Source organism: Crinia signifera, chromosome 4, assembly GCF_055691185.1.
Source record: "Crinia signifera chromosome 4, ASM5569118v1, whole genome shotgun sequence".
Taxonomy (NCBI): Eukaryota; Metazoa; Chordata; class Amphibia; order Anura; family Myobatrachidae; genus Crinia; species Crinia signifera.
In genome coordinates this window covers 287,350,790-287,378,553 of record NC_139220.1, presented here as the reverse complement: position 1 = coordinate 287,378,553, position 27,764 = coordinate 287,350,790, and the positions used below count along the sequence as shown (strand labels likewise).

Genomic DNA, 27,764 nt, shown 5'->3' with positions numbered 1-27,764 from the left:
CACACCAGTTGCCGACACTAGTAGCGCTACTTGTACAAATGCCCACACCAGTTGCCGACACTAGTAGCGCTGCTTGCACAAATGCCCACACCAGTTGCCGACACTAGTAACGCTGCCTGTACATATGTCCACACCAGTTGCCGACACTAGTAGCGCTGCTTGTACACATGCCCACACCAGTTGCCGACACTAGTAACGCTGCCTGTACATATGTCCACACCAATTTCCGACACTAGTAGCGCTGCTTGTACATATGCCCACACCACTTGCCGACACTAGTAGCGCTGCTTGTACACATGCCCACACCAGTAAAGTACACTCACATTTTACATACCTGGTTCAGGGCACTTCAGGCTGGCAGCTCATCATCTCCTTCACAGTCGTGTAGCTCCGCCCCCTCCGGACGTTAGCCCCGCCCCTTTTCCTATCCCTACAGGGACGCTGACCCGGAGCAGGGAGGGATCCTCTGTGCTGTCCGCGCTGCTGCCTGTAATGCAGTGTGATACAGGCGCAGCAGCTGCTGGCAGCCACAGAGGTCTGAGCTCCTCAGAGAGTCCACAGCCCCTCTCTGTAGCGGCCTCCTGCACTAGACGTCCTCAGTGCAGGAGGCCGGCGGCCATGTTTCCGAAGACCAGTCGGAGACTGGTTAGCCGTGGCTGCAGCAGCAGCCTCAGAAACAAACAGGCGGCCCGCACACATTAGATTGAACGGCCCGGGGGGCACATGGCACCCTGCCCCCCGGCCCAGCCCGCCCCTGATACTGATAGCCATATAAGTCATGCTGAGTACCATACAAGTCATACTGATAGCCATATAAGTCATGCTGAGTACCATATAAGTCATGCTGAGTACCATATAAGTCCATTCTCTGGCCAAATGCTTCTTCTGGCAAATAGAGGTGAAAGCAGAACATTTTTCTGCAGTATGTTTCTTACAACATAGTTTAATAAACCCTTCCTCTGGGCCCGGTCGGCGGTGCACCTTCTACAATCACGTTAGTCCCACCAATGCTTGCAAGATGTGTCAGTGTTTCCCAAATCTGGACCTCCGTGACTGATAACAGTATCTCCTAGTTGGGGCACAGGTTTATCAATGACTTTCTGATTCATGTTAAAACAGACATAGGTGGTACTAGTTATTTGTGATTATGTGGAGAACACGGCTTGTTAGCAGTCCCTGAGGACTAACATATGTGACTATTGCATACAACAAGTTTAATGCTCAGATCAGGTGTGCAGGTGGCCTCTAGGATTTCTGGTTTCGTCCCCCCGGATTCTTCATAAGTTTCCCAAGATGCCGACTGTGGACTTGATTGATGAAGCTGAAATAATCATCCCCAGATGAAATGGGAACACCCGATCCGGGAGCTGCAGGGACTTCGACTTCCTGAGGAGAGAGGGAACTAGTGGCAGTGATAGGTGGACAAGACTGACACCAGGAACCTGCTGCTGGTTTTCTACTAGCCCACAGGCTGGAAGTGGTCTTCACAGGCTCATCTGAGGGTCAATAGAACCCTGAATACGTAACTAGTATATACACTGACTGAACTATTTTGTGGATAGAATCAATATTCTTAGCAAATGCAACTTATCAATTTATTAGGAAGCAGTGATATCACCAAGGCTTGTAGCTCCGATGGCATTAGTGACCGATGAATAAATTACATCACTTTCACACCAACTTGCCTCATGTCTGTTATATCACTAGTGCTCACTGACTTATCTCACATCTCAGTAGTGTCACTAGTGCCCATTTAACTGTGGCAAGTCTGATCAATGTCATTGATGTTGCCTGTACCTACTGAATTGGCTTATGCCCTAGTGATGTCACTAATCCCCACTGAATTGCCTCATGTCTTAGTGATGTTGTCACTAGTACCCACTGAATTGTATCATGTCTCATTGGTGTCACTAGTGCACACTGAACCATCTCATGTAAGTGATGCCACTATTTCCTAATTAATTTAATAATTTCTCATTGATGTCACTAGTGCCCACTTAATTACCTTGTCTAAGTGATGTCAATAGTGCCCACCTAATTGTATCATGTGACATCACTAGTGCTCACTGAAATTCCTCATGTCGCAGTGATGTTGCTGGTACACACTGAATTGCCTCATATACCAATGATGTCAATAGTGCTCACTGAATGGTCTCATCTCAGTGATGTCACTAATGCCAATGAATTGCCTTGTCTCTGTGATGTCACTAGGACCCACTTTATTGAATCATGTCCCAGTGATTTCACTAGCGCCCACAGAATTTCCTCTTGTCCCAATAATGTCGCTGGTACCAACTGAAAGGCTGCATGTCCCATGCACTGGAGTGTCTCATGTAATTGATGTCATTTGTCCAAACTGAATTGCCTCATGTCTCAATGTCATTAGTGCCCACTGAATTGCCTCATCTTAGTGATGTCACTAGTACCCACTGAATTGCCTAATGTCCCAGTGAAGTTAATAGTGCCCAGCGATTTGCCTCATATCCCAGTGATGTTGCTGGTATCAACTGAATTGCTTCATGTCCCATCACTAATACAAACAGAATCTTCTGATATGTCAGTGATATTACTAGTGTCAACTGAACTGCTTCATGTTCTAGTGATGTCACTAGTGTCAACTGAACTGCCTCATGTCAAAGTGATGTCCCTAGTGCTCACTACATTGCCTTATGTCAAAGTGATGTCCCTAGTGCTCACTACATTGCCTTATGTCAAAGTGATGTCCCTAGTGCTCACTACATTGCCTTATGTCAAAGTGATGTCCCTAGTGCTCACTACATTGCCTCATGTCAAAGTGATGTCCCTAGTGCTCACTACATTGCCAAAAGTGTCAGTGATGTCACTAGTGCCTACAGAATTGTTTCTTGCCCCACTGATGTCAGAGTGCTAACTAAATTCCTTCACACCTTAGTAATGTTATGAGTTTACAGTGAATTGATTAATTGCATTTCACGAATACTATCCTTGCACCTTTATTTCTTTCAAGGAGGCCTCATGAAAAGCTAAATTGCTATTGGACAAAACACAGAGGACTCAATGTTGATATTTGTGTGTTTGAGAGGCCGGTGTCTCTGTATAGGTGTATTCCTGTTATGTAAAATATTTTGTTTATTAGTCTCAACTGCATACCTCCCAACAGTCACCATTTTTGGTTGTGTGAATGGAGTAGCCTATTAAAGAAGGCATGGCCTTAGGGAAATGAGGTGTGTCCTAAATCATCCCAATAACTGTAATTCATTGTAATTGAGCCACACTTTTATTCGAGCCAAACAATATTTATTTACTAGCGGAACAGACTACTAAAACTGGGTAGATACTGTGTCCCTATCCTCAGGCTTCTTAAAAGATTCAGAAAGCCATCTGAAACGATCTTGATGATTCATATCTTCTTCCCAGAGGTGGACATTGAGGAACTCTGATGATGAAGAGGGTTATGCTTTGTTCTGAATGGAGACATAAACGATGTAACATACATACATTACATATAATACACACGAGTACAATGAACAAGTAATCAGTGGATAACGGGAAAAATAAAATCGCCGTTCTGGAGACACAGGAGCTGTATATGATGCCATAAATGCATGTGTATGGACTGGAGGCTTGGCAAATCTTAGCATTACACCCATCTATACCTGGAAAGGCTGGCCAGGGCAGAGATATTTGTGATAAAGCCTTACTGCTGGGGAGGGGGGGTCAGGGCCAAGTGTAGATATACACCCCCTAGTGAGGCTTGTGATTGGCTGATGTAAATGCATAGCTGACGCAGAGCTTTCTTCTTTGCTCTGGCAGGACTGTAACTAGGGGTGCGCGAGTGGTTCTGTCATGGAGCGCACAGGGCACTGGATGCTATCACAGCCAGTATCGCTTTTGCGATACCCCTCCCAAGCACCCTTTGGATGCTCCAGATATGCAGCTTCTACAGCACTGTGCACTGTGGCCCCGAGCTAGAGATGTCCACATCAGTTTACAGCAACCACCACCGCTTCAACTGTTATTCACTGGTCTCTTCCTGCTCCATTCCCCTCTCTGTATCCTATCATATGAGACCACTACAATGTTTCTTGTTTTTATCTTGTCCTGTGGGGGCCAATGTGTTTTTGCCTGTGGGTGTCTAATGGTGTGCCTTGGTAATTTTTGAATCTTGTTTGTGTGCCACAATTTGAAAAATGGTTAAAATCACTGCTCTACAGCCTCCCGGAGCATCCTGAAGAGTTGCTTGTATTGGCACCGCCCCCTCAGCAACACATGACATCATGAGGCCATAGTGTTTAGCTGGCACAGTGCGCAGTGTCACCATGTTAGACAGTTTTTAAGATTTTATTGATGCCAGGAAACATGGGTGTACATATATTTTATGTCTGGAGCGAACCTGGTACATTTTTTGCTGATGTAAAGCTGAAGAAATCTTGACCAACACAGAGTCAGCCACTGGGTGTTTGTATCTCAGATAAGGGTGTGCAAGGCTGGTGGAAGAGTAGCACATTCTATCATCAGGGCTACCCCTCTCCACTCATCAATAGCAAATGAAGGGGTTGTCAGGGCTAACTATATCTCATGTTTATTGGTTATACTCTATGTCCCAGGGCAGGGGCTTACATGCAAATTCTGGAGCTTATGCAGAGCAGGATGGAATGTACACCTAAATTGTAAGTTCAAAATACGAGTGTAAAATGGCACTTTGTACCTATCATGCAGAGGTGGGGGCATCACATGATGTATCCAGCCCAGCAAGGTTAGTTTATGTGCTTGGCTTATTCCTGGAGACAACAGTAGTGTATGCGCCTGGCTTACTCCTGTAGACAACAGTAGTCTATGCGCCTGGCTTACTCCTGGAGACAACAGTAGTCTATGCTCCTGGCTTGCTCCTTGAGACAACAGTAGTCTATGCGCCTGGCTTACTCCTGGAGACAACAGTAGTCTATGCTCCTGGCTTGCTCCTGGCTTACTCCTGGAGACAACAGTAGTCTATGCGCCTGGCTTACTCCTGGAGACAACAGTAGTCTATGCGCCTGGCTTACTCCTGGAGACAACGGTAGTCTATGGGCCTGGCTTACTCCTGGAGACAACGGTAGTCTTTGCCCCCGGCTTACTCCTGGAGACAACAGTAATCTTTGCGCCTGGCTTACTCCTGGAGACAACAGTAGTCTATGTGCCTGGCTTACTCCTGGAGACAACAGTAGTCTTTGCGCCTGGCTTACTCCTGGAGACAACAGTAGCATATGCACCTGGCTTACTCCTGGAGACAACAGTAGTCTTTGCCCCTGGCTTACTCCTGGAGACAACAGTAGTCTATGCGCCTGGCTTACTCCTGGAGACAACAGTAGTCTATGCTCCTGGCTTGCTCCTGGCTTACTCCTGGAGACAACAGTAGTCTATGCGCCTGGCTTACTCCTGGAGACAACAGTAGTCTTTGCGCCTGGCTTACTCCTGGAGACAACAGTAGCATATGCACCTGGCTTACTCCTGGAGACAACAGTAGTCTTTGCGCCTGGCTTACTCCTGGAGACAACAGTAGTCTATGCGCCTGGCTTACTCCTGGAGACAACAGTAGTCTATGCTCCTGGCTTGCTCCTGGCTTACTCCTGGAGACAACAGTAGTCTATGCGCCTGGCTTACTCCTGGAGACAACGGTAGTCTATGCGCCTGGCTTACTCCTGGAGACAACGGTAGTCTATGCGCCTGGCTTACTCCTGGAGACAACGGTAGTCTATGTGCCTGGCTTACTCCTGGAGACAACAGTAGTCTATGCGCCTGGCTTACTCCTGGAGACAACAGTAGTCTTTGCGCCTGGCTTACTCCTGGAGACAACAGTAGCCTATGCACCTGGCTTACTCCTGGAGACAACAGTAGTCTTTGCGCCTGGCTTACTCCTGGAGACAACAGTAGTCTTTTCCCCCGGCTTACTCCTGGAGACAACAGTAGTCTATGCGCCTGGCTTACTCCTGGAGACAACAGTAGCATATGCACCTGGCTTACTCCTGGAGACAACAGTAGTCTATGCGCCTGGCTTACTCCTGGAGACAACAGTAGTCTATGCGCCTGGCTTACTCCTGGAGACAACAGTAGTCTATGCACCTGGCTTACTCCTGGAGACAACAGTAGTCTATGCGCCTGGGGGACTAAATTCTGTCATCAGTCGCCCTTGGAGCATCAACTTGTGTAAGAGGGCAGCAGAGGGAGGTGCAAGCAGTTGGTGTGTGTGTATGTGTGTGTGTGTGTGTGTGTGTGTGTGTGTGTGTGTGTGTGTGTGTGTGAGGGGGGGAGGGGGGGAGCAGCTTGTTGGGGGTGTGGTAGACTAACAGTACCCAGACATTCCGACACATAGGAAAGTAGGAGTAGTAATAGATTAAAAATACAGTACAGAACTGATAGTACACAGTATACTACATGGCTAGACATTATTATTGATAAATAATAAAGCCTCTGTACCATGTGAAACAATTAGAACAATATGCAAAAGATGGAATGAAAGAATTAAAACAAGTTCTAATCAATAAACACATCCCTCACCTGACTCTCAAATATGATATAGAAGCACAGTATGCACCATTACTGTGGCCCAAGTTCTAATGTTGCTGCCATAGGGTGAACAGCAGCCACATCACTGTAAGCATAAGTGTGAGGGATTCATACACCCCCAGCTAATCATCATTTTGCATTGTTTGTGTACGATATGTCTTAGTGTGTGTATATGTATAATTTTACATATATATATATATATATATATATTGTACATACACACACTAAGACATATCTTTCGCAAACAATGGGGAAAGAGAGATGCTAATTACATTTACATCCTTCGGTGCTATGGACAACTTCTCCACTCGAGTTCACACTATGAGGCCATGCCCACTTTTTGCCACACCTGCTTTCCATAAAGCCACGCCCCATTTCTGTGACATATAGCTCTGTGACAGCAGCACTGGATGTCATAGGGGCGTGTAACTCCCACCCACACCTGCTGACTGTATCAGTAAGGGATTACTAATCTGGATGCAGGTACATTTATTAATTGGCCCTTCCCTAATTAGGATGAGAACAGTAGTTCTGCAGACTTTAGTGATGGGATTTACTTTTGCTGTAGGGATATGTCATATTTTGTAGTTAAAAAAATTGTATATTTTTTCAATTAATATGGTTTATTTGTGTTTTGAAATGTGAAGTTTAACAACCGATGTGTGGCCTGAAGCATCACAGAGACGCGTGTGAGTGCCCCCTATCTGTGAGTGTTAGGAGGTATGCAGTACACCGCGAGGCTACCCACTGACACACTGCACATAAACAGTACTCAAAGCAAATGCTTCGAAAGCAACTAGATGTAGTTTCACTTGCAGCCAACAGATGGCAGTGTTTCGGTCACACACGGACACTAGACTATATATATAATGTGTGACAACAATGCAACAAGCAATACGGTGGTAACAGAACGATTACACATTAATGGTATCAGTGCAGCAGTGTTACAGTAAGCACGGTACATAGTGTTCTAGACTGCTGAATGGAGGTGCCATAATACAGCATAATACCCAGAAAAGACCATCAGAAGTTCAGTATCACACTCTCATTAGGTGAGAAACCAGTGGCACAATAATAACATTTTACATTGGAAACGGCTGTGTTATTTAGGGTTAAATGCAGGCGCTGACAGATTATTAATAATTATTATGTTACAGTTAAGTTGATTATTACGGTTGACGACTGGATAACACAGTATGTCATGGTGTTATTACAAACTCATTATCATCATTTAGTTGTAAGGGGACACAAATTCCCACAGCGCCCAATTGATGTCACACAATTTAAAGCTTCTTGAATGATCTACCTGCACTTATCTCACATGTATCCATAGGCGCCTGCAGGCTCATAGCAAAGGGTCTGTGAATCCCTTCTCCACACATATGGGCCCATTTATTATGCTATATTTGCGGCTAAATGCCCGAAAACACCAGTTTTTGGGGGTTAGCTGCATATATTAACTATCCCCTGAATGAATGTAAGAATCCCTTCTGCGATCCCTCCTGCTCTGCCGCCGGCCACCTCCCCCATAGATATCAACATCGGGCAGCCCAGCTTCGCATCCTTGGGCTATCGCCATTCTGAGATGGCAGTTTGGTCAGAGGGGCTTGGCAGGGGTGTCAGCACAAACCGTGCATGCGCAGACCCCCCAGCTTCTGGTTGAGCGCATCGCAGGGACGGGCTCCTTTTAGAGCTCTGTCCCTGCGAGCGGGGGATGATACATCCCACTGTTAGGAACGCATTTTACAATGTGATCATGGGAGGTAATATTCCGCCCAGATCGCATTGTAAATGTGATCATTGATAAATGGGCCCCATAGGCTACACTTCACCGCACAAGACATACATTACCCTAACCCCCTCCCTCCCACACCGCTGGGGCATCCACTGCTCATTGGCTCAGGTAGTGGTCACTGCTGCTCTTCTCCTCCCTGCTCGGGACAGGCTGCCTCTTCCCTGGAAACTTACAACAGCAGGAAGCAGACACTTTAGGTTCACCCCATGTGCTGACCTATGCACACATTTCTTCACACAACCTACTGGACCCATCCAGGGCTGGATTAAAGAGGGGCACAGGTGGTCAGAACATTTTTTTTAAAAATCTATATTTTTTTTAGCTAAAGTTTTTGTACATGGGAGTGGGGTAGTGCTGCTTCCTCACCTATCTGCCAATGTGACAATAACTAATGGTGCTGAGCATAAGGGAGCCAAGGCACACTGACTGCACAAGTGTGCAATGCATTAATGGGAGTTGACTAAGTCCCATGAGACTTCTGACCTTTTGTGCAGAGAGGCTTGTGCTGAGCTCTGCTTGGTGGAGCTCATTACATGCTTCTCAGGCCCATGGAGGACAGCAGCAGCCTCGTCATGGGAGGGTTTTTAACTAGAGGCAGTGCTGGGCCTGTCAGGGCTCCTACAGAGTAACGTACAGAGGGACCAACACAGGCTTTTCATGTGTTATTTTACATATATATTTATGTTTATATTAATCCCCCCCCTTGCAGTTATCCATTGACCAAGTTTATACTGCCTTTACTATGTTTTGACAGTGTAATATTCTCCCGTGCAGTTTGCGGCCAGTAATGACAAGTGGGGGGGGGGCTGTCTAAAGTGACCCCAGGTCCTTCGAAGGCTTAAACCGGCCCTGGGCCCATCATTCCCAACACTCCAGCAGCAAGGCCGAGTGGGCAGCAACAAGTGACAAGCAGCACCGCCGCCAACATTATTCATGATGACGGTGGAACTTGTCACTCAGCGCTGCCTGCTCAGCATGCATATGAATGATATTTGCGGTCCATCATCCCGGTCCGGCAGCTCCAATGCTCAGCTCACTGAGCCACTGCCACCCGGTGTCCATTGGAATACACCCAGCCTTGTGGGCTGAGGTTGGGGAACACTGATCTAGCAAACAGAAGTAGTTGTACACCTACTGTTTAGCGACAGGCCATGGAGACTGAAGGAAAACTACAGTGATAGCAGCTTTAGCTCTAGAGAACAGGGAAAAATAATCCAATAGTAAGGATGGGCATTTTTATATGTTCTTAAACCATACTGTTGTTCCAGTTCCCAGCGTGCCTCCCACATCCCACCGCTTACTTCTGATGTGGGCAGAATAAGAAGATTAACAAGGAATTCCTAGGGCTGAATGGAGGGGGAGGAGCTAGAATAAGCTAATATGCATCATTTACCTGCGGCCCAGTGCATTCTGGGGGTAGGGCCTTGTTATGTGCAGACAGGTTGCGTCTTCCAAAGCGGAGATTCTTAAGGCAATATAGAGGAATGATAAGTGACACTGTGCGCTGACACCTTCCAGATAAATGAGTGACCGTTTAAAACAAGTGCAAAGAAGAATTATATATATGTGGGTGAGAGGTAGATAAATGTTACTTCCCGTATTTTATATATCTTCACCTCTCAAATGAGGCTCAGCAATATAAGGGATATATATATATGGGGAAGACAGAAACACAAATAGTGTAATATTGCCAGGGATAACAATTTATTACAAAAAAGATACACTCCAATAAACACAGTAAAATTGTTTGTACACACAGTATAAAACCACTTTTTATGGTATCCTTAAAAATATGGTTGGAGGTTTACCAGATTCTGGCGGTTTTGGAAGCCTATAGGATAGTTCTTTAAATCCTTAGAGGGCCCCTCCTTCAGTTCATATCAGAATCCAGAAACCCCAACTTGTTTATTAAACTTCTATCATTAGGAAGCACATGCAGACACCCTGAATGTAGCAACTAAAATCTTTTAGTTGCTACATTCAGGGTGTCTGCATGTGCTTCCTAATGATAGAAGTTTAATAAACAAGTTGGGGTTTCTGGATTCTGATATGAACTGAAGGAGGGGCCCTCTAAGGATTTAAAGAACTATCCTATAGGCTTCCAAAACCGCCAGAATCTGGTAAACCTCCAACCATATTTTTAAGGATACCATAAAAAGTGGTTTTATACTGTGTGTACAAACAATTTTACTGTGTTTATTGGAGTGTATCTTTTTTGTAATAAATTGTTATCCCTGGCAATATTACACTATTTGTGTTTCTGTCTTCCCCATATATATATATCCCTTATATTGCTGAGCCTCATTTGAGAGGTGAAGATATATAAAATACGGGAAGTAACATTTATCTACCTCTCACCCACATATATATAATTCTTCTTTGCACTTGTTTTAAACGGTCACTCATTTATCTGGAAGGTGTCAGCGCACAGTGTCACTTATCATTCCTCTATATTGCATTGTTCAGTTACTAGGGAAGTAACTTTTAGTGACTAGTGCTGCAGACATTCAGTGTTCAGCGCCACAGAGTATAGACTCAAAATCACAATACATAGGAGATTCTTAAGGCCCCCATACACGGTGCAATAGCACCGTGCAATGCGATGCGCGCTCCCGCAGGCATCGCACAGTACATAAAGTATGTGCTGCACATACTTTTTGTACTGCCTTCAGATTGCATCGCACGCAAATCGCATGCGTGCGATCCAATGCGATGCGATTTAGTTCGAACCGCACGGGTGCTGTCGCACCGTGTATGGGCACCTTAAATGTTGTGGCTTCCAGTTGGTGTTCCGGTGCCGGGATTTCAACAACTGGCATCCCATTCACCAGCATGCTGTTATCCTTTCATGATATTTTTGGAAAAAGCATGTGAGACAGTAACGCTATCCATTACAACATCCATGCTCATTAAATATGGCTATCCTCAAAACCTGGCTGTTAGCGTGCCTTGAGGACAGTGGTTAGGAACCATTTTTGGCTGCAGCATCCGTACACCACTTCTTACCCCTAAACGTCCCCCCCCACTGTACTGTGTTTAGGGAACCATTAGGGGGCACTTCAGAAAATGAGCCTGGTATTGGCTTACTATTACCCTCTGTGGATGCTTAGAACATAGCTTGAATCCAGGTGTATTTATAGTAGGATTACTGCTCTGGGCGGGATGCACTAAAGCAAATGTGCGTGAAAACCCCCCTTATTGGGTTTTCCCGCCGGGTTTCTGCTGCGGGGGTATGATATGCTCAAACCCCACTAGCTGCTTCACAAAGGACAGCTCTTAGGACAAGCGCCTTGAGTCCTGTTGGAGAAAGTGCGCTATATAAATAAAACTTAGTTACTTACTTACTTCTTATCGCAATATGTTAAAGCATATGCGATTAGTATGATTGCGGTAGCCTGCAGATGGGGGTGGTATGGGACGGCGGATGTTAGTGCATCCCGCCCACTGTGTGAGCAGTACTCAGCTATAGCGATGTATAAGTGCACTGCACAGGGTGCAGTGTAACAGTGGTCCCAGCTGTTGCAGTTACCTTTAGGCCCCCGTTGTCATGGGACTGCCTGCGGTTGGGCATGGTGTCAGGGTACGACGCAGACTGATTTAACTCGGCTCTCTGGTCATCCAGTCTCCGGCTTTGTGACTGCGCCAACATGTCCATCAGAAGATTCATCTCAGGTGGTGGGGTGACTGGAGCTGTGCGGGTGACATACCAATTGTCATTGTATTAGCCATATAAGAATAGGAGACGTCCAACGTAAAGGAAGCCATATGTAATGTCAGTTCCATGAGACATTCTATCACTTCATGTTGTCCTCTCGGGGGAGGACTATATCGTCCCATGTCACAGATTTAGTATTTCCTTCATTCCTTGGCTGATTTCCCTAAGACTTTCATGCCAGTACGACCCACCACGGGTGGTGTGCAACACTGTAGGGTTTGCCAAACGGGCACCAACACTTGTGAGGCCTGTCTCTGGTATTGGCAGTGATAATACGGGGCAATTGGGCCTGCCTAGCATATTTATTATTGAATGACTGCACATGCATGACCTATGAAGACATCTGAGTAACATTAGTAACATCTCTCTGTCCTTGGCAGTCTTTGCTGTGAGACTTGCACCCTAATAATATCAGGCAGTACAAGACGCCATTAGTGTTTCAATCCAGAGGATGTACTGGAGCTAAGTGGGAGGAGTTACCCAGCACAGCCGGCAGCTCAGCACCATACAGTAACTTACCACTGTTCTTCCTCTCCTGCTCCCCTTTGCTGTGCACAATCTGGATGTTGCATCGCTGCTCATCCATCCTTGTCCCCTGGACATGCGTAAGGAGGTTGAAAAAACCTTCCTGCTCCTGAGTGATTTCCTGCAAAGGGACAGCAGTGGAGGCTTTAGAGAGTATGAAGACATACACAGTGCTGCAGTAATTGGCTTATAAGGGTTGCAATCACTAGGTAGCTATACAGGTTTTACACAGTCAGGCACTCGGGACAGACTGATAACTCCCCATTATTCCTAAATAACCACACAACCACACCTTAGGGATGGACATCGGAAGCCCATCACTGAATGGTGGACAGGCTACTCACACTGGATCTTGATGCAATGGTAACTAATCATAGCATCAAAAACATTAGAAGTAGTATCGCCATGGTTCAAACATACTCCATGTGTAACAGAGATATCTGTATTAAGCTGTATTTGATCATTGGAATTCCATGGCTTGCACACCATTCAATGGTGGTTGTCCTCAGGAAGCCGCCATCGAATGGAATACAATAGGCCCTTTCCTAGATCTACAATTGGGAGTGGCTCTGGCCAGGAGAGAGTAATCAGTCACATAGATGCTTTATTTAGAGTGTGATGATGTACTGTAGAGTGTAGTGTATGCAGCGCAGATACTTGGTTTCCGTTTGGAACATAAACCGACAAGAGTTATGCTGGGTCTAAGTCAGGCGATGTATTGGACAATAAATCAATCTGACATGGATCAGACATATATAGCATCAATATATTGCACAGTATGTACCTGCTTTTGCACACTCATAGGGGCATCAGCTAGGTGGCTCCATCTGGTGTGCTGCATGTCAGATGTGCCAACTCCGCTGACAGCATGTAGGGGAATGCGGTGGGTCACAGTATATCATGCGGCTGTACAGAGAATTATGCAGTGTTCAACCCAGGCTTACATTGTTGGGTGGTCCACCCGGCAAGAGACGCCCTGCCACCCATGGATCAGAGTCCCCTGACACCCTCACCAATTAGACCTTGTTGCAGGCGGATGCCAGATGGGAAGATAATGTGACTGTGACATGGCCGAGCTACGCCAACGTCAGCATCACATAATCTTCCGCTGGGGCGTTCCGTCCGGAATCAGTGTCCGCTTGTAACAAGGTCTAATTGGTGAGAGTGCTGGGTGTCGTGAGCAGCAGGGGGTGGGTGTAGGGAAGCCAATCCCGAGGCACTTTTTTCAATCCCAGGATTCTGGATCTAATATTGCTCAATCCTGGGATTGGCTTCCCTAATAAAAAAAAAAGCCGGGTGGTGCATAAGAGAGTGAGGTGGGCAGACGGTGCAGCCAGGAGCAGGGAAGAGCAGAAGAGAGTGAGGCAGGTGAGCGGGTGGTGCGACCTACACAGCGTGACCTCTGACCATGTCATGCTGGGCAGTGCCACACAGTCGGTAACAGGAGAAGCTGGGCAGCATCTGAGTGGGTGCGCATGCTTAGCATCCTGTGGTCAAACTAGTGGTAGCATTCTAATAATAATGACTTTATTATCCTGATGTGTGCCCAGCCTTAGTGACAGATACATGTCATAAGCAAAGGTCAGAAGAGCAAGAGCTAACTTCAATCTTCATTGTCAGTATGAATACAGACCATGAAAGCGAGGCCTCATAATCCTGCTGATGTTTTGGCTCTCTTATAACTACTGATTAACTACTGGCGCAGAATTCCTGGTTCATTGACGGTTTTACAATTTCCTGCCCAATTCTTTAAATGATCTAAATTATCTTATAGTAATATAATGTCCATGTTAGTAACATGACATGCCTCTGGAAGTATGGACACCTTACTAGCTTCGACTCCATCAACAACACTGTGCCTCCTATCCTTAGCCAGTAATCCACACCACACACCCAGTGGTGATCTTTACCTATGGACTGCAGGGCTGCAGCCCCCCCAGGTAAAATCCGTCACTGTGTGAAGCCAGAAGCAGTCTGGAGACTGCACTGGCTTCACTGTGACTGGCAGACAGTGACTTCCTATAGGAGTCAGACCTTCCAGTTACACAAGGCAGTCCCTCCTACCAGGATGCCTCTATGGGCTTCTGTGCCTGCAGCCCATAAAAACAGCTTCTGTGCATGTGCAGTACCTAGGATGATACTGCGCATGCTCCGGACCCAGGGCCATGAATAGGCCTCTATGGACTGCTGCTGAAGCAGCCCATAGAGCTGGGTGTCAGCGCATGTGCAGTACAAGCAGGGCCAGCAGACACCAGCTCCAGCAGGGACCAGCAGTGGTGGCAGAGGAAGGGGAGCCTGGCATTGTACCAGCCCCCCTCATCCACAGAGGTAAGCGCCACCACTGCACACACCTATTATTTCTCATGGTCAAAATGTTCATGTGTAAAGTGTCAACTGGGAGAGAGATTGCCTGTCATACATGGGTAGGTTCTGGTGTTGTATGAAAGTTCTAAGTTTGGGAGAGCATGGCCAGGCAGGGTAGGGAGTTTTATAAGTGGGGAGCAGCACAGGAGAAGTATAGGATGTAAGAGAGTATGAGGTTACAGGCTGGAGGCTGAGGGAGAGTTTTTGGTAATACGTATGTGGGGTTAGGTGTGGTGAAGGTTGGAGACGAGAGTGATCAGAGGAGTGAAGTGTGTACAGAAGGCGAGGGTGATCTATAGTGTAGCACCTATCAAAGAGCAGAATGTTGGTGGAAACCCAATTGTGGGGTGTTAGAGAGGGAGTAAGAGACTATGGGGAAGGGGGGGTGGGCATTTACTGTATGTATCATTGTATATGCAATGCTCTCAGGGCCCAATGTTAGCCAGAGATGCCATGCCAATCTCAGGAATGGAGGAATCTCAGCAGATATGGGAGATATCTGTCACAATCCCTCCTTCATATATGCAGGTGATACTAAGTGCAGTATTCAATGCTGGTTTTCGAAATGTGCAGCGAATCCTGTCAAGGATTCGCTGCACATTCGCAGGGTTCCGGGGGGCTGGAGCATTCACTGCCAGTCCTCCGTGTCACCCTATTCAACGCGTCATGGGCAGCGAGCCCCTGGCGGCAAATTATAACCCCTGCGCTGGGTGACGGCGGCAGGCAGGGAGATGGAAGCCTCCCTGCCTGCGCCGGACACTGAGGGGGTTAAGGGGGGATTGCAGGGACACAGGGAGAGCCCCAAGAGCTGGCAGGGGGCTGGGATAAGGAGCCACTGCACTCACTGGTCCCGATCCTGCATATGTAATGATCGGGACCAGAGTGAATATATGAATATTAATGAGCGGCTCCCGGCTCCCGGTCCCCTGCTGGCGAAAGTGTAAAAAAAATTGTTTAAAAATAAATATATATTCATGTGCTGCAAGCACATGAATACAAGTAGCATGCCCCTTCACAGAATAAAAAATCTGATTTTTTTGACACCCTAAATAAACAAAAAACTTTATTTTAAAAGATCACTTTCCAGTTCACCTAAAAAAGATAATGAATGCAAAACGGTGAAACATGGCGAAAATCACTGGAGAAAGCAGTTCTCCATTTGAGCATTGAATACACTATCGGTGAATTCCACTAAAAACCCCATTGAAAACCACCGGCGAATTGCGGCGAATCGCCAGACATTCGCTGTTCATTGGCAACGAATTGTCTCCATTGAATAGGGCGAATTGTTTTTACTGAGAGAAAATTCGCTGTTATACCGGCGAATTGCCAAATTTGCAGTAAAATATGGCGAATCAGAGGCATTAAATACTGGCCTAAATATTTATTGTTAGTACCCAACAAATTTTCATAATTGGCTCCTATTTAAAGTGTTTATCCGTATGGATAAATGAGGCTGTTTTGGTAAATAGAGGCTGCATATCAACAGCGTAAATTATATTCCCAAATAGCATATCCTTACATAATAGTATAATAACATAATAGTATCATATATACCCAAATAGCATATCCTTACATAATAGTATAATAACATAATAGTATAATATATTCCTGAATAGCATATCCTTACATAAGAGTATAATAACATAATAGTAATAATATATACCCAAATAGCAATAGCATATCCTTACATAATAGTATAATAACATAATAGTATAATATATTCCTGAATAGCATATCCTTACATAAGAGTATAATAACATAATAGTATAATATATTCTATAATAGCATATCCTTACATAATAGTATAATAACATAATAGTATAATATATTCTATAATAGCATATTGTTACATAGTAGTATAATAACATAATAGTATAATATATTCCAAAATAACATATCCTTACATAATCGTATAATAACATAATAGTATAATATATTCCCGAATAGCATATCCTTACATAATAGTATAATAACATAATAGTATAATATATACCTGAATAACATATCCTTACATAATAGTATAATAACATAATAGTATAATACATAAACTCCACACAGACATAGGCATTCATCCACACTCACACCACTTATCTAAGAAATAAAGACGCGTACAACTGAATGGGCTTAAAGGGGACGGCTTATTTATTTTGAGCAGGGGCGGCCTATTTGAATCTAACTAAAATTTATGTCCCTGCTCTAACTAAGGTGGCGGGCAAAGAACGGCATGCAAGATAAATAACATTGCTGGAAAATAACAAAGTAATAAAAATAACAAACTCCGGATCTAAGGGCCACCTGCCCTTAATTGCCAAGGACCGGCCACCTGCCAGCGTCCAAGACAACGGCTCAATTACGAAGCGGACTTTTCAAAAGGGGCCAATTGCCCTTAAGGTCAGGGGGTTGACCTTCTGCTTCTGCCCCTGACCTCGCAATATCACTAAGGCAGAGCTCACCACTCTGCCCGAGTCATCAAAAAATTGGGCCACCTGCCCCAAACTACAAATGTCCGCAACAATTTACGCTATCCGAAGTAGATGATCGTTAAGGTCCAGATGTGGGCCCACCTGGATCGGTGATGCCCACATCTCGACAGCAACCACCAGCTAAGTGTAAATACAGCTCTAATTTAACTACCGTTCTTTCCGCCATATCAGTTCAACTTGAACTGACCCGCCACCAACCTAATTCCAAATCTCCCTCAGCTAAACCTCTAAACTTCTCAATGCGTCTATTAGATTCTGAAAAAACAAATCCATCCCGACTAAAGAGAGATGCACCCCATCCGGCCTGTACAGGGTCTCGTTTCTAAAGGATATGGCCTCGTGCCTGACGACCACTCCGCCCTCCGTTACTATAGCACTGCCGACTACGGAATTGATCCGCCTACGTACCAAATCGATGGCACCCGGATTGAGTGCATCTCTCCAAACCCTCCTAGGTATAATCTCTGACCAGAAGAAACGGCAAAATCTCCATTCTCTGATCAGGTCCAGCAATAAATTCCTAATCTCAAATCGAATATTGAGACCGGAATTATGCGTGAGGTCGTTGCCCCCCAAGTGGATGATGACAAAAAGTGGGTAACCAAACGCCCTAACTGACTCATCCAAAAGACCCCTCAACGCGGACCACCTCATACCTCTACGCCCCAGCCAACGGATAAATCGCGTCTCAGGGAAACGTTCCGTATCCGTGGTTACCTGGGACAAGGACAACCAATAAATAAATGAATGACCCACCATCCAAATCATATTGGTGTCCAAGCGTTGACCTGTAAGTTGAAATGATATATACTGTTAGAAAATTTGAAATAAATGCAAACATCTGGCAAAGTTTTAAAGGGGGGCCCGGGAGATTCCCTTAAAGGTGATTTTGGAGTTCTATATTAAATTGTTGATAACTAATAGGACTGTGATTTGGGTGATCTATTTAAGACTAATTGATTATTTGACCCACTTGAATTACGTATAATCTCTACCTGTTGTTTCTTATTCCATGGTGGGGGAGGGGGGGGTCACCCGATTTGACTTGAGGCAAAAAACACAAATCTTCCACCAGTTGGCTAGAGCCTAATTTAAGACTGGTGATAACACAAAAAATTCCTCAAGGCCCCTCAAACACTAAAGCGTGTTTGGGCGAGCGGCTACTCCTCAAATGGGCTCACTGGACTATGTCGGCCTGATGTATCGCTTAAATGCACCAGACCGCCATCTTCCGAGTGCTCGTATGTCGACCTGAGACCAACCCGCCGCAGCGGCTGCCGAAGCGGCGCCGATACGGAAAGAGTGTGTCCCAAAGTCGGCTAGAGAAAGACCCTGATGCAATATACAGCGCCTGAAAACCGACCTAAACTGGAAGTTAGTAAGGGGGGACCCGTCGATGTGCATCAGCCAGGCCCCGGGCAATTGGGGCCGTAACTCCACGTAAGCCAGAGCCGCCGCCACCGGACAGATCCGGCGGTCGCCACTCCGACCCAAATGGACCCACTGCCCCCTGCCCGCTACATCGGTCTTTGAGCGCTGTATCTTGCACCATAAACCGTCGTGGTGCACGTCGACATGGCCGAACAGCATAGGCGAGGGAGATGCCCTGGTTGCGGACACCAGTTCGCCTACTCTGAACGCCCCATGGAAAGCCATGGCAAAGGCCAGCCTGAAAAGTCGAACCTCGTAATCGTTTGAGCAAATTACTCTTAGGGACCTCGAGATTCGACGCAACAGGCCGGCATCAATCGGCCGTCGCCTGTCGGGCAAAACCGGCCTGTCTCTGGCCCATCCTTTTAGCATCCTGGAAAGTATGAAAGACTTGGTGATGTCTCTCTTCCCACCTAGACGCAAAAAGAATGATATGCCTGCCAGAGAGCGTCCAACAAAACTTCTGGACTTACCCTCCGTGTACAGGTTCCATACATAGGCATTAATAAACGTTTCCTGAAGCAAGAGGCAGAATCTTCTGGAAGCAAGAACATCACCCCATCAATCTCCACCTCTGACCTCAACCAGCCTATCCTGAACCGTCATTCAAATCAGCCAACCCGTCAATCAAGATAAGCCGAACCCCCGGGCCCAGATCAAGTGTGTGAGCTAAAGATTCCTGCCAATAGCCAGGTGAGTTTATGCTGTTTTCAGCCAGACAAGCTGGCTTCTACAGTCTTTCCTGAATAACATATCCTTACATAATAGTATAATAACATAATAGTATAATATATTCCCGAATAGCATATCCTTACATAATAGTATAATAACATAATAGTATAATATATTCCTGAATAACATATCCTTACATAATAGTATAATAACATAATAGTATCATATATTCCCGAATAGCATATCCTTACATAATAGTATAATAACATAATAGTATAATATAAAATAGTATAATATACTTCTGTATAGCATACCCTAACATAATAGTATAATATATAATAGTATAATATACTTCTGTATAGCATACCCTAACATAATAGTATAATATAATAGTATAATATACTTCTGTATAGTATATCCTAACATAATAGTATAATATATAATAGTATAATATACTTCTGTATAGTATATCCTAACATAATAGTATAGTATACTTCTGTATAGTATAGTATACCCTAACATAATAGTATAATATATAATAGTATAATATACTTCTGTATAGCATACCCTAACATAATAGTATAATAATATAATAGTATAATATACTTCTGTATAGCATACCCTAACAAAATAGTATAATATATAATAGTATAATATACTTCTGTATAGTATATCCTAACATAATAGTATAATATATAATAGTATAATATACTTCTGTATAGTATATCCTAACATAATAGTATAATATATAATAGTATAATATACTTCTGTATAGTATATCCTAACATAATAGTATAATATATAATAGTATACTTCTGTATAACAAACCCTAACATAGGCGTGCGCAGCACATTTTATTAGGGGGTGCACTGCCAAAGCGTTGTGTCTCGCACCACCTATTGGGCATGTCTAACACCACCAATCAGGCGTACACTCACTACAATATAAAACGTCTCTCAGCCACACCATTATATCCTGCCTATTTCAGTTTTAATCTTCTAATTACTCTGTGTAACAGTAGAAACATAGAAACATAGAATTTGACGGCAGATAAGAACCACTTGGCCCATCTAGTCTGCCCCTTTTTTAAACATGTTACCTCAAACCATATTTGATCCTTATTTTTTTTGTAAGGATATCAATATGCCTATCCCAAGCATGTTTAAATTGTACTACTGTATTTGCGTCTACCACCTCTGATGGGAGGCTATTCCACTTATCTACTACTCTTTCTGTGAAGTAATTCTTCCTCACATTTCCCCTGAATCTTCCTCCCTCTACCCTGAATCTTCCTCCCTCTAAACAGTATACGCAAATAAAGTCAAAATCATATCTGGATGACACAGATATGTAGTGATATGACAATGGTGTAATACAATTAATAATGCAAAACACACATAATTGATTGATGGGCGCTTATTTTAATGGAATACAGGTCTACAAAGCAAAAGTCTTTGGTAAAAGGTATTGCTGGTATTACTAGCCACAATAAGTGTGGGAGTGGGGGCACAGCATTAGGGGGTGCCTGTGCACCCTTAACACTCAATGTGCACACGCCTATGTACCCTAACATAATAGTATAATAATATAATAGTATAATATACTTCTGTATAGCATACCCTAACATAATAGTATAATATATCATAGTATAATATACTTCTGCATAGTATATCCTAACATAATAGTATAATATATAATAGTATTACTGTATATACGTCTGTATAGTATACCCTAACATAAAAGTATAATATATAATAGTATTATATACTTCTGTATAGCATACCCTAACATAATAGTATCATATATAATAGTATAATATACTTCTGTATAGCATACCCTAACCTAATATTATAATATATAATAGTATTTATATATTTCTGTATAGTATATCCTAACATAATAGTATAATATACTTCTGTATAACATACCCTAACCTAATATTATAATATATAATAGTATAATATACTTCTGTATAACATACCCTAACATAATAATATAATAATATAATAGTATAATATACTTCTGTATAACATACCCTAACATAATAGTATAATATATACAGGTCGAGTATCCCGTATCCGAATATCCGTTATCCGAATTATTCCGAAATACGGACATTCCAGAAAGTGAAAATTTTTTTTTTTTTTGCTAAAAACTCACTGGGGACATATGTAACAGCATCACTGGGGACATGATATGTAACTGGCACTATATATGTGCAAGACAATGATTGCTTGGCATTCAAATTCAGTGCTGAGATAGTACACACATTTTGTTTCACGTTTTGAAACCTTGTTTTTTGAACAATTAAAATATGTTTGTGTGTATTTTATGTGGTAATAAAATATATTTGTGTGTATATTATGTGTTTATACAGCATAAATGCAAGATACTTCAAAATACATCATTGAAATATTAAAATATTCCGAAATACGGAATAATCCGTTATCCAAAATTCTCCTGGTCCCGAGCATTTTGGATACGGGATACTCAACCTGTAATAGTATAATATACTTCTGTATAGCATACCCTAACATAATAGTATAATATATAATAGTATAATATACTTCTGTATAACATACCCTAACATAATAGTATAATATATAATAGTATAATATACTTCTGTATAACATACCCTAACATAATAGTATAACATATAATAGTATTTATATACTTCTGTATAGTATATCCTAACATAATACTGTAGTATAATATACTTCTGTATAGCATACCCTAACATAATAGTATAATATATAATAGTATAATATACTTCTGTATAACATACCCTAACATAATAGTATAATATATAATAGTATAATATACTTCTGTATAACATACCCTAACATAATAGTATAATATATAATAGTATTTATATACTTCTGTATAACATACCCTAACATAATAGTATAATATATAATAGTATAATATACTTCTGTATAACATACCCTAACCTAATATTATAATATATAATAGTATAATATACTTCTGTATAACATACCCTAACATAATAGTATAATATATAATAGTATTTATATACTTCTGTATAACATACCCTAACATAATAGTATAATATATAATAGTATAATATACTTCTGTATAACATACCCTAACATAATAGTATAATAATATAATAGTATAATATACTTCTGTATAGCATACCCTAACATAATAGTATAACATATAATAGTATAATATACTTCTGTATAGCATATCCTAACATAATAGTATAATAATATAATAGTATAATATAGTTCTAAATAGCATATACTAATATTAGTATAACATAATAGTATATTATATTCCTGGATAGCATATCCTAACATAATATTATCTAAAACATAGAAATATAACATACTTTTGAATAACATAAACTAACATAATAGCATAATAATATATATTCCAAAATAGCATATCCTAACAATAGTATAGCATAATAGTATAATGTCATTTTCTCGCAACTTATCCAAGATGATTTTGTTCCCTTTAGAACCAATGATGACATAGGACATACCCTGCTTTGAAGTAATGTGTAGTTACCAAATGTTGGTCTATTACTGAGCCTATGTAACCACTCTTAGCTGATGCCAATAAGCCGACCAGTGCTTGGATGTGTCCCTAGGTCATCCTGAATTAGTCTATGTACACACTGGCTTTCACATACATGCCTTGCAGTAACATGAAGATAAACATAGGGGTAAAATACTACAGCTTCTAAAAGTGAAAAGAGGTGATATTGCCCATAGCAACCAATCAGATCTTGTCCATCATTTCTCTATTGCATGAAAGAAAATGATAGACAGATCTGATTAGTTGCTAACATGTGACATTAGTTGGCAACATCCCTCACTTTCATTTTTAGAAGCATTAGCAAATATACTCCAGAAAGTTATTGGCAGAATCTAAGACACATCATATGTCAGTGTGTGCAGGTGTTAGTACTGCACTCCGTGTTTTCTAGCATATTGTGAACACTGCTGATAAGTTTGTGGTTAGGCTGTCCGCCTTCTCCCGTCTCTCCCCCATGTAATCCCCTCTGACTTTCAGTCAGTGCTTTTTCTTGGATTAAATTTCCCGTCTTTAAGTCTTTGCTTCTCAGTTCCTATCTGCACTGTTCTGATTGCCGGGCCCCAGATTTATAACAGCCCTGTTACAAGAACGCCATTATCTTGTGTTGCCTTTTTCTGCACTATTGGCCACTTCACACAAATCCTGATAAGCGCATTGATGGCGTCTGCCTGGTAATAGTTCAGCCCATAGGGCCCTTACATTTGCTATTTTCTCAACTACCCTCCCTCATATAAACCCCTTCTTCCCAACTATCCTCAACTATCAGCCAATGGGAGACAAGACAGCCAGAGATCACCACTCTCCTATTGGTCACCTTTCCTATCATCCCTATGAATACCTGAGTGACCCTGCTCTAATTCATTCACCAAATATTACTTCCCCGGGATATGTGTCTTTTCCCCCATAAATGTAGCAGTTCCAGTGCCCTAACCACACCTGGGAGTTCTGAGGTTCTGGGATACAGGGAGACAGAGCTAGGCCTGCCAACGCCAGCCCCAGGTTATGCCCCTTTCATTGGAATGCAGTCACATAGGGGATAGCCTTAGAATTTTCCCTGAGACAAGGGTCATCCCTGCCAAGCTGGGTCACTTTGGGGATATAACTTGATTGGTGTCAGTAATGTGAACTGACAGGCTGCTTTCTCACATAACACAGTCTACGCAATAGCACTGTATGTTGACGATTTTTTCTGCATCAAATAACACAGGTGGCATTATACTCCTGCATTACTAGTACTGTCAGCAACTCACAGTTTGGATTGTTCCTCAAACAATAACGATCCCTTCTGAATGAAGTGCTGGCATTGTTAGTAAATAAGGTCTGGCATAGAGTCACCATGATGGTTAGTGGGTGCTCTCACTGATGTATGACTCTAACACTGATGTATGACCATTGTTTGATCAGATCATAAAATATTCATCATATATGACACTGTCCAGGATACGGAATCATTGCTATACTGCACTGATACCGAAGTAGCAGTGCAAAATGGCACCCAAGCAGTATAACAAACTTTTCACAGTATTGCATCCTTTTTCATGAGCATGTGTATACTTCTGTATCTCTGTAACAAGTGAGGCCTAATTATTCCTAACCTGACCACTACTCATGCCTCCCATGCACAGGACCATTCTCCTATAAAATGACGTGGCGAGAGCCATGCATGAGGCATTATCTTACTGGGTTCTCCTCTCACCACCATCTTCAGTGTCCGCTTATTCAGCCGCACTCCTGTCTGTCTTCCTGTAGCACACTGACTGACAATGGAGTCATTTACTGACAGACATTACAAAATAGAAAGTCACATGTGCACACTGAGACAAATGGTACTTATGTAGTATCTGGGCTGCCGATTTTTTGATTGTATGCCTTAAGTTAAGGCATACAATCAGATGCGATGCGATGCGATATCGCATCGCATCGCATACGACCATGCGATGCGATGCGATGCGATGACCCGATTTTTCCATAGGATTCAATGTTAAAATGGACTGAGTCCATTTTAACATGGAATTCAATGGGGAAAAAGGGTCCTTTTCATACCCCTACTATCCAAGTGGGCATGGAGTTGGATATAAACCTGTGGCGAGCGTAGCGAGCCACCGAGCCCGAAGCGTGGCGAGCGAAGCGAGCCCCGCGAGGGGACGGTATTCTGTGTCCCCTCGCGGGGCTCGCTACGCTCGCCACGCTTCGGGCTCGGTGGCTCGCTACGCTCGCCACAGGTTTATATCCAACTCCATGCCCACTTGGATAGTAGGGGTATGAAAAGGACCCCTTTTCCCATTGAATTCTATGTTAAAATGGACTCAGTCCATTTTAACATTGAATCCTATGGAAAAATCGGGTCCATCGCATCGCATCGCATCGCATCGCATGCGATATGGTCGGGTGCGATGCGATGCGATGGACCCGATTTCAAAATCGGCAGCCCAGTTACTACATAAGTACCAGACAAATTTATTTAGTTTTATTAAGATTAAAGGGGGTAGCCTGTGCTTCATCACCTGAGACCATTCAATTCCAGGCCCTATTTCACCCGAATACTTTTGTAACACCCATTAATTGGTATTGGCAGTTACTACATAGAATCCGTGAACAGTTCACAGATACATGCGTTAACAGGGTCCTGACACGCCTTAACCTGCTAGTAATCATGGTATACTTACCTACTTTTGAAAACTAGTTTCAGGGAGATTATGGTTGGAAATAGAATTTTTCAAAGCACCCCATTGAGGGGCAGTCATGCTCCACCCAATGGGCGTAACTAGTTCCATATATGGAGAGGTTGTGAAAAGAGATTGTGAACGTGGCACTTAGAAGCGTGGGTGTGTACTGCTACATCTGAGAGGAATCTTTTAAAATGACTTATATCCAAATGAAGATGAGCCCCAAAGCAGTTAGTAAGAGCTACTATACTTGGTAAAGTGCTGGGAAATGGTGCTGATATTTCAATGTAAATGTATTTATCTCGCATTCCTTTTTTCCCCAAAAATGTAACAGTGTAATGTGGGCTACATAAAATGAGGGAGATTGCTAGAATAATGAGGGAGAGAGGGAGATTGCTGTTATTTCAGGGAGTCTCCTCCACTTTTATGTGTCTGTTGAGACTCCCGTATGAATCCCCAGTAAGAGCAGTGCTGGGGCTAATTGAATAGCTCTGGGGGATAAATTAGCCCGCAGTAATTATAAACGTGTGGAATTGACACCCCCCCCCCCCCCATTGGCAGCACTTCTGAGACCAGTATAGAAGCATGCTATTATATGATTGCATGTAAGCTTAGTTATCAGACATATAATACAGATTTGAAAACAACACCTTTAATATAACGGTTATAAAACTACATATTTAAGAGCAATATACGATTAAATATATTTTTGTAAGATTTATTTGTGTTGACAAATAAACAAATTCTAGTGGCAAAGTTGGGTAAAATAAAGAACTTACACATTCACTAAATATATCTAGATAGATGGATAATAATGTTATTCCACCTATAGAGATATTCTGAGAATCCAAATACTTAAATGAAATAGCGGCATCTGCACATCCACCATCGCTAAGCCCTTCCGCCATGTATGTAATACCCCTCTCACCACAGGCTCCCCTGTAGAGTCCTTCCTGGCCTGCTTCTCCTCAGCTCCAACTACAGGATCCATGCTGCTTGCCCCGTTCTCTGCTCGTGGCGAGCAGGTAGCTGTGTGCCCATCTCACTTGTGCAGCCCTATAAAATGCCCTGCGGGGTCATCCAGCCCTCCCTCCTCCTGTACAGATCATTAAATCATCTCATAATAAAGGAGGCCCCATCTGCAGAAAGGAGCTGGGTAATCCCCCATTAAGATTATCTGGGATAATTGTTAGTGGAGCAGAGGGTATATGTGTATCTGTGTGTTTACATATTTCTGTCTTCATAGGAATGCCAGTCCATTGTCACCCAGTGTATCTGTATAAATATCATGTATCCTATAAATAGGCCCGTACAAGAGTATCTGTGCACTTATATATAGGTACATTAATCCCATCTGCCCTAAGGGTAGGGGTGTCATGTGACAGCACTGGCCCATGTACATTAAGGATAGCACAGTGGATAGCATTGCTGCCTCACAATTCTGTTTCGGGGGATTACATTCAGTTCAGGCCAGGGCAATATCTGTGTGTAGTTTGTATATACTCACTGGGTTTATGCGTAGGATTCATTTCACAGCCCAAAAACATACCGGCAGGATAATTGGCTGTACTTGGACCAGTGCTTTTTAATATCTTTATTGGTGATATTGCAAATGGAATTGAGGGTAAAACGTGCCTTTTTGAAGATGACACAAAGGTATGCAACAGGGTAGACACACCAGGAAGGGTAAAACAAATGATTGATGATCTAGGTAGATTAGAGGAATGGTCAAGACCATTGTATTAATATGCATCGCCGCCCGGCCGCCGCGATGCTAGCGCATATGTATTAACAGATGCGGCTAGCATCGCACTGCGGTGATGGAGGCCCCCCGCAATACCTGTAATGTGGTATGTGGGGGGGTCTGTCACCTCCTGGGCGTCTCCTCTTCCCCTCACGCCGGGACAGCTAAGCAGGCTGTCCCTGGCGCCTCCTCTTCCCCACTGCAGCCGGAAAGACTGCCCCAGTCATTAGGTCGACACAGTCATTAGGTCGACACCATTAGATCGACATGGGAAAAT

At 43.2% G+C, this 27,764-nt stretch overlaps 1 protein-coding gene across 2 annotated transcripts; it reads right to left on the bottom strand.

Moving 5' to 3' along the window:
* Nucleotides 1–847: 847 nt before the first annotated feature.
* Nucleotides 848–26,781, bottom strand: PCP2 (Purkinje cell protein 2). Of its 2 annotated transcripts, none has more exons than XM_083179879.1 (4): nucleotides 26,672–26,781; nucleotides 12,552–12,678; nucleotides 11,847–12,007; nucleotides 848–1,386 (listed from the first exon to the last, which is right to left on the bottom strand). In XM_083179879.1, exons 1-4 carry the CDS (start codon nucleotides 26,732–26,734, stop codon nucleotides 1,246–1,248), a joined length of 492 nt encoding a protein of 163 aa, XP_083036005.1. In that variant the 5' UTR covers nucleotides 26,735–26,781; the 3' UTR covers nucleotides 848–1,245. The 2 variants fall into 2 exon arrangements, with proteins under 2 accessions (XP_083036005.1, XP_083036006.1); XM_083179880.1 differs by lacking the exon at nucleotides 848–1,386 and adding an exon at nucleotides 3,266–3,443.
* Nucleotides 26,782–27,764: the final 983 nt, after the last annotated feature.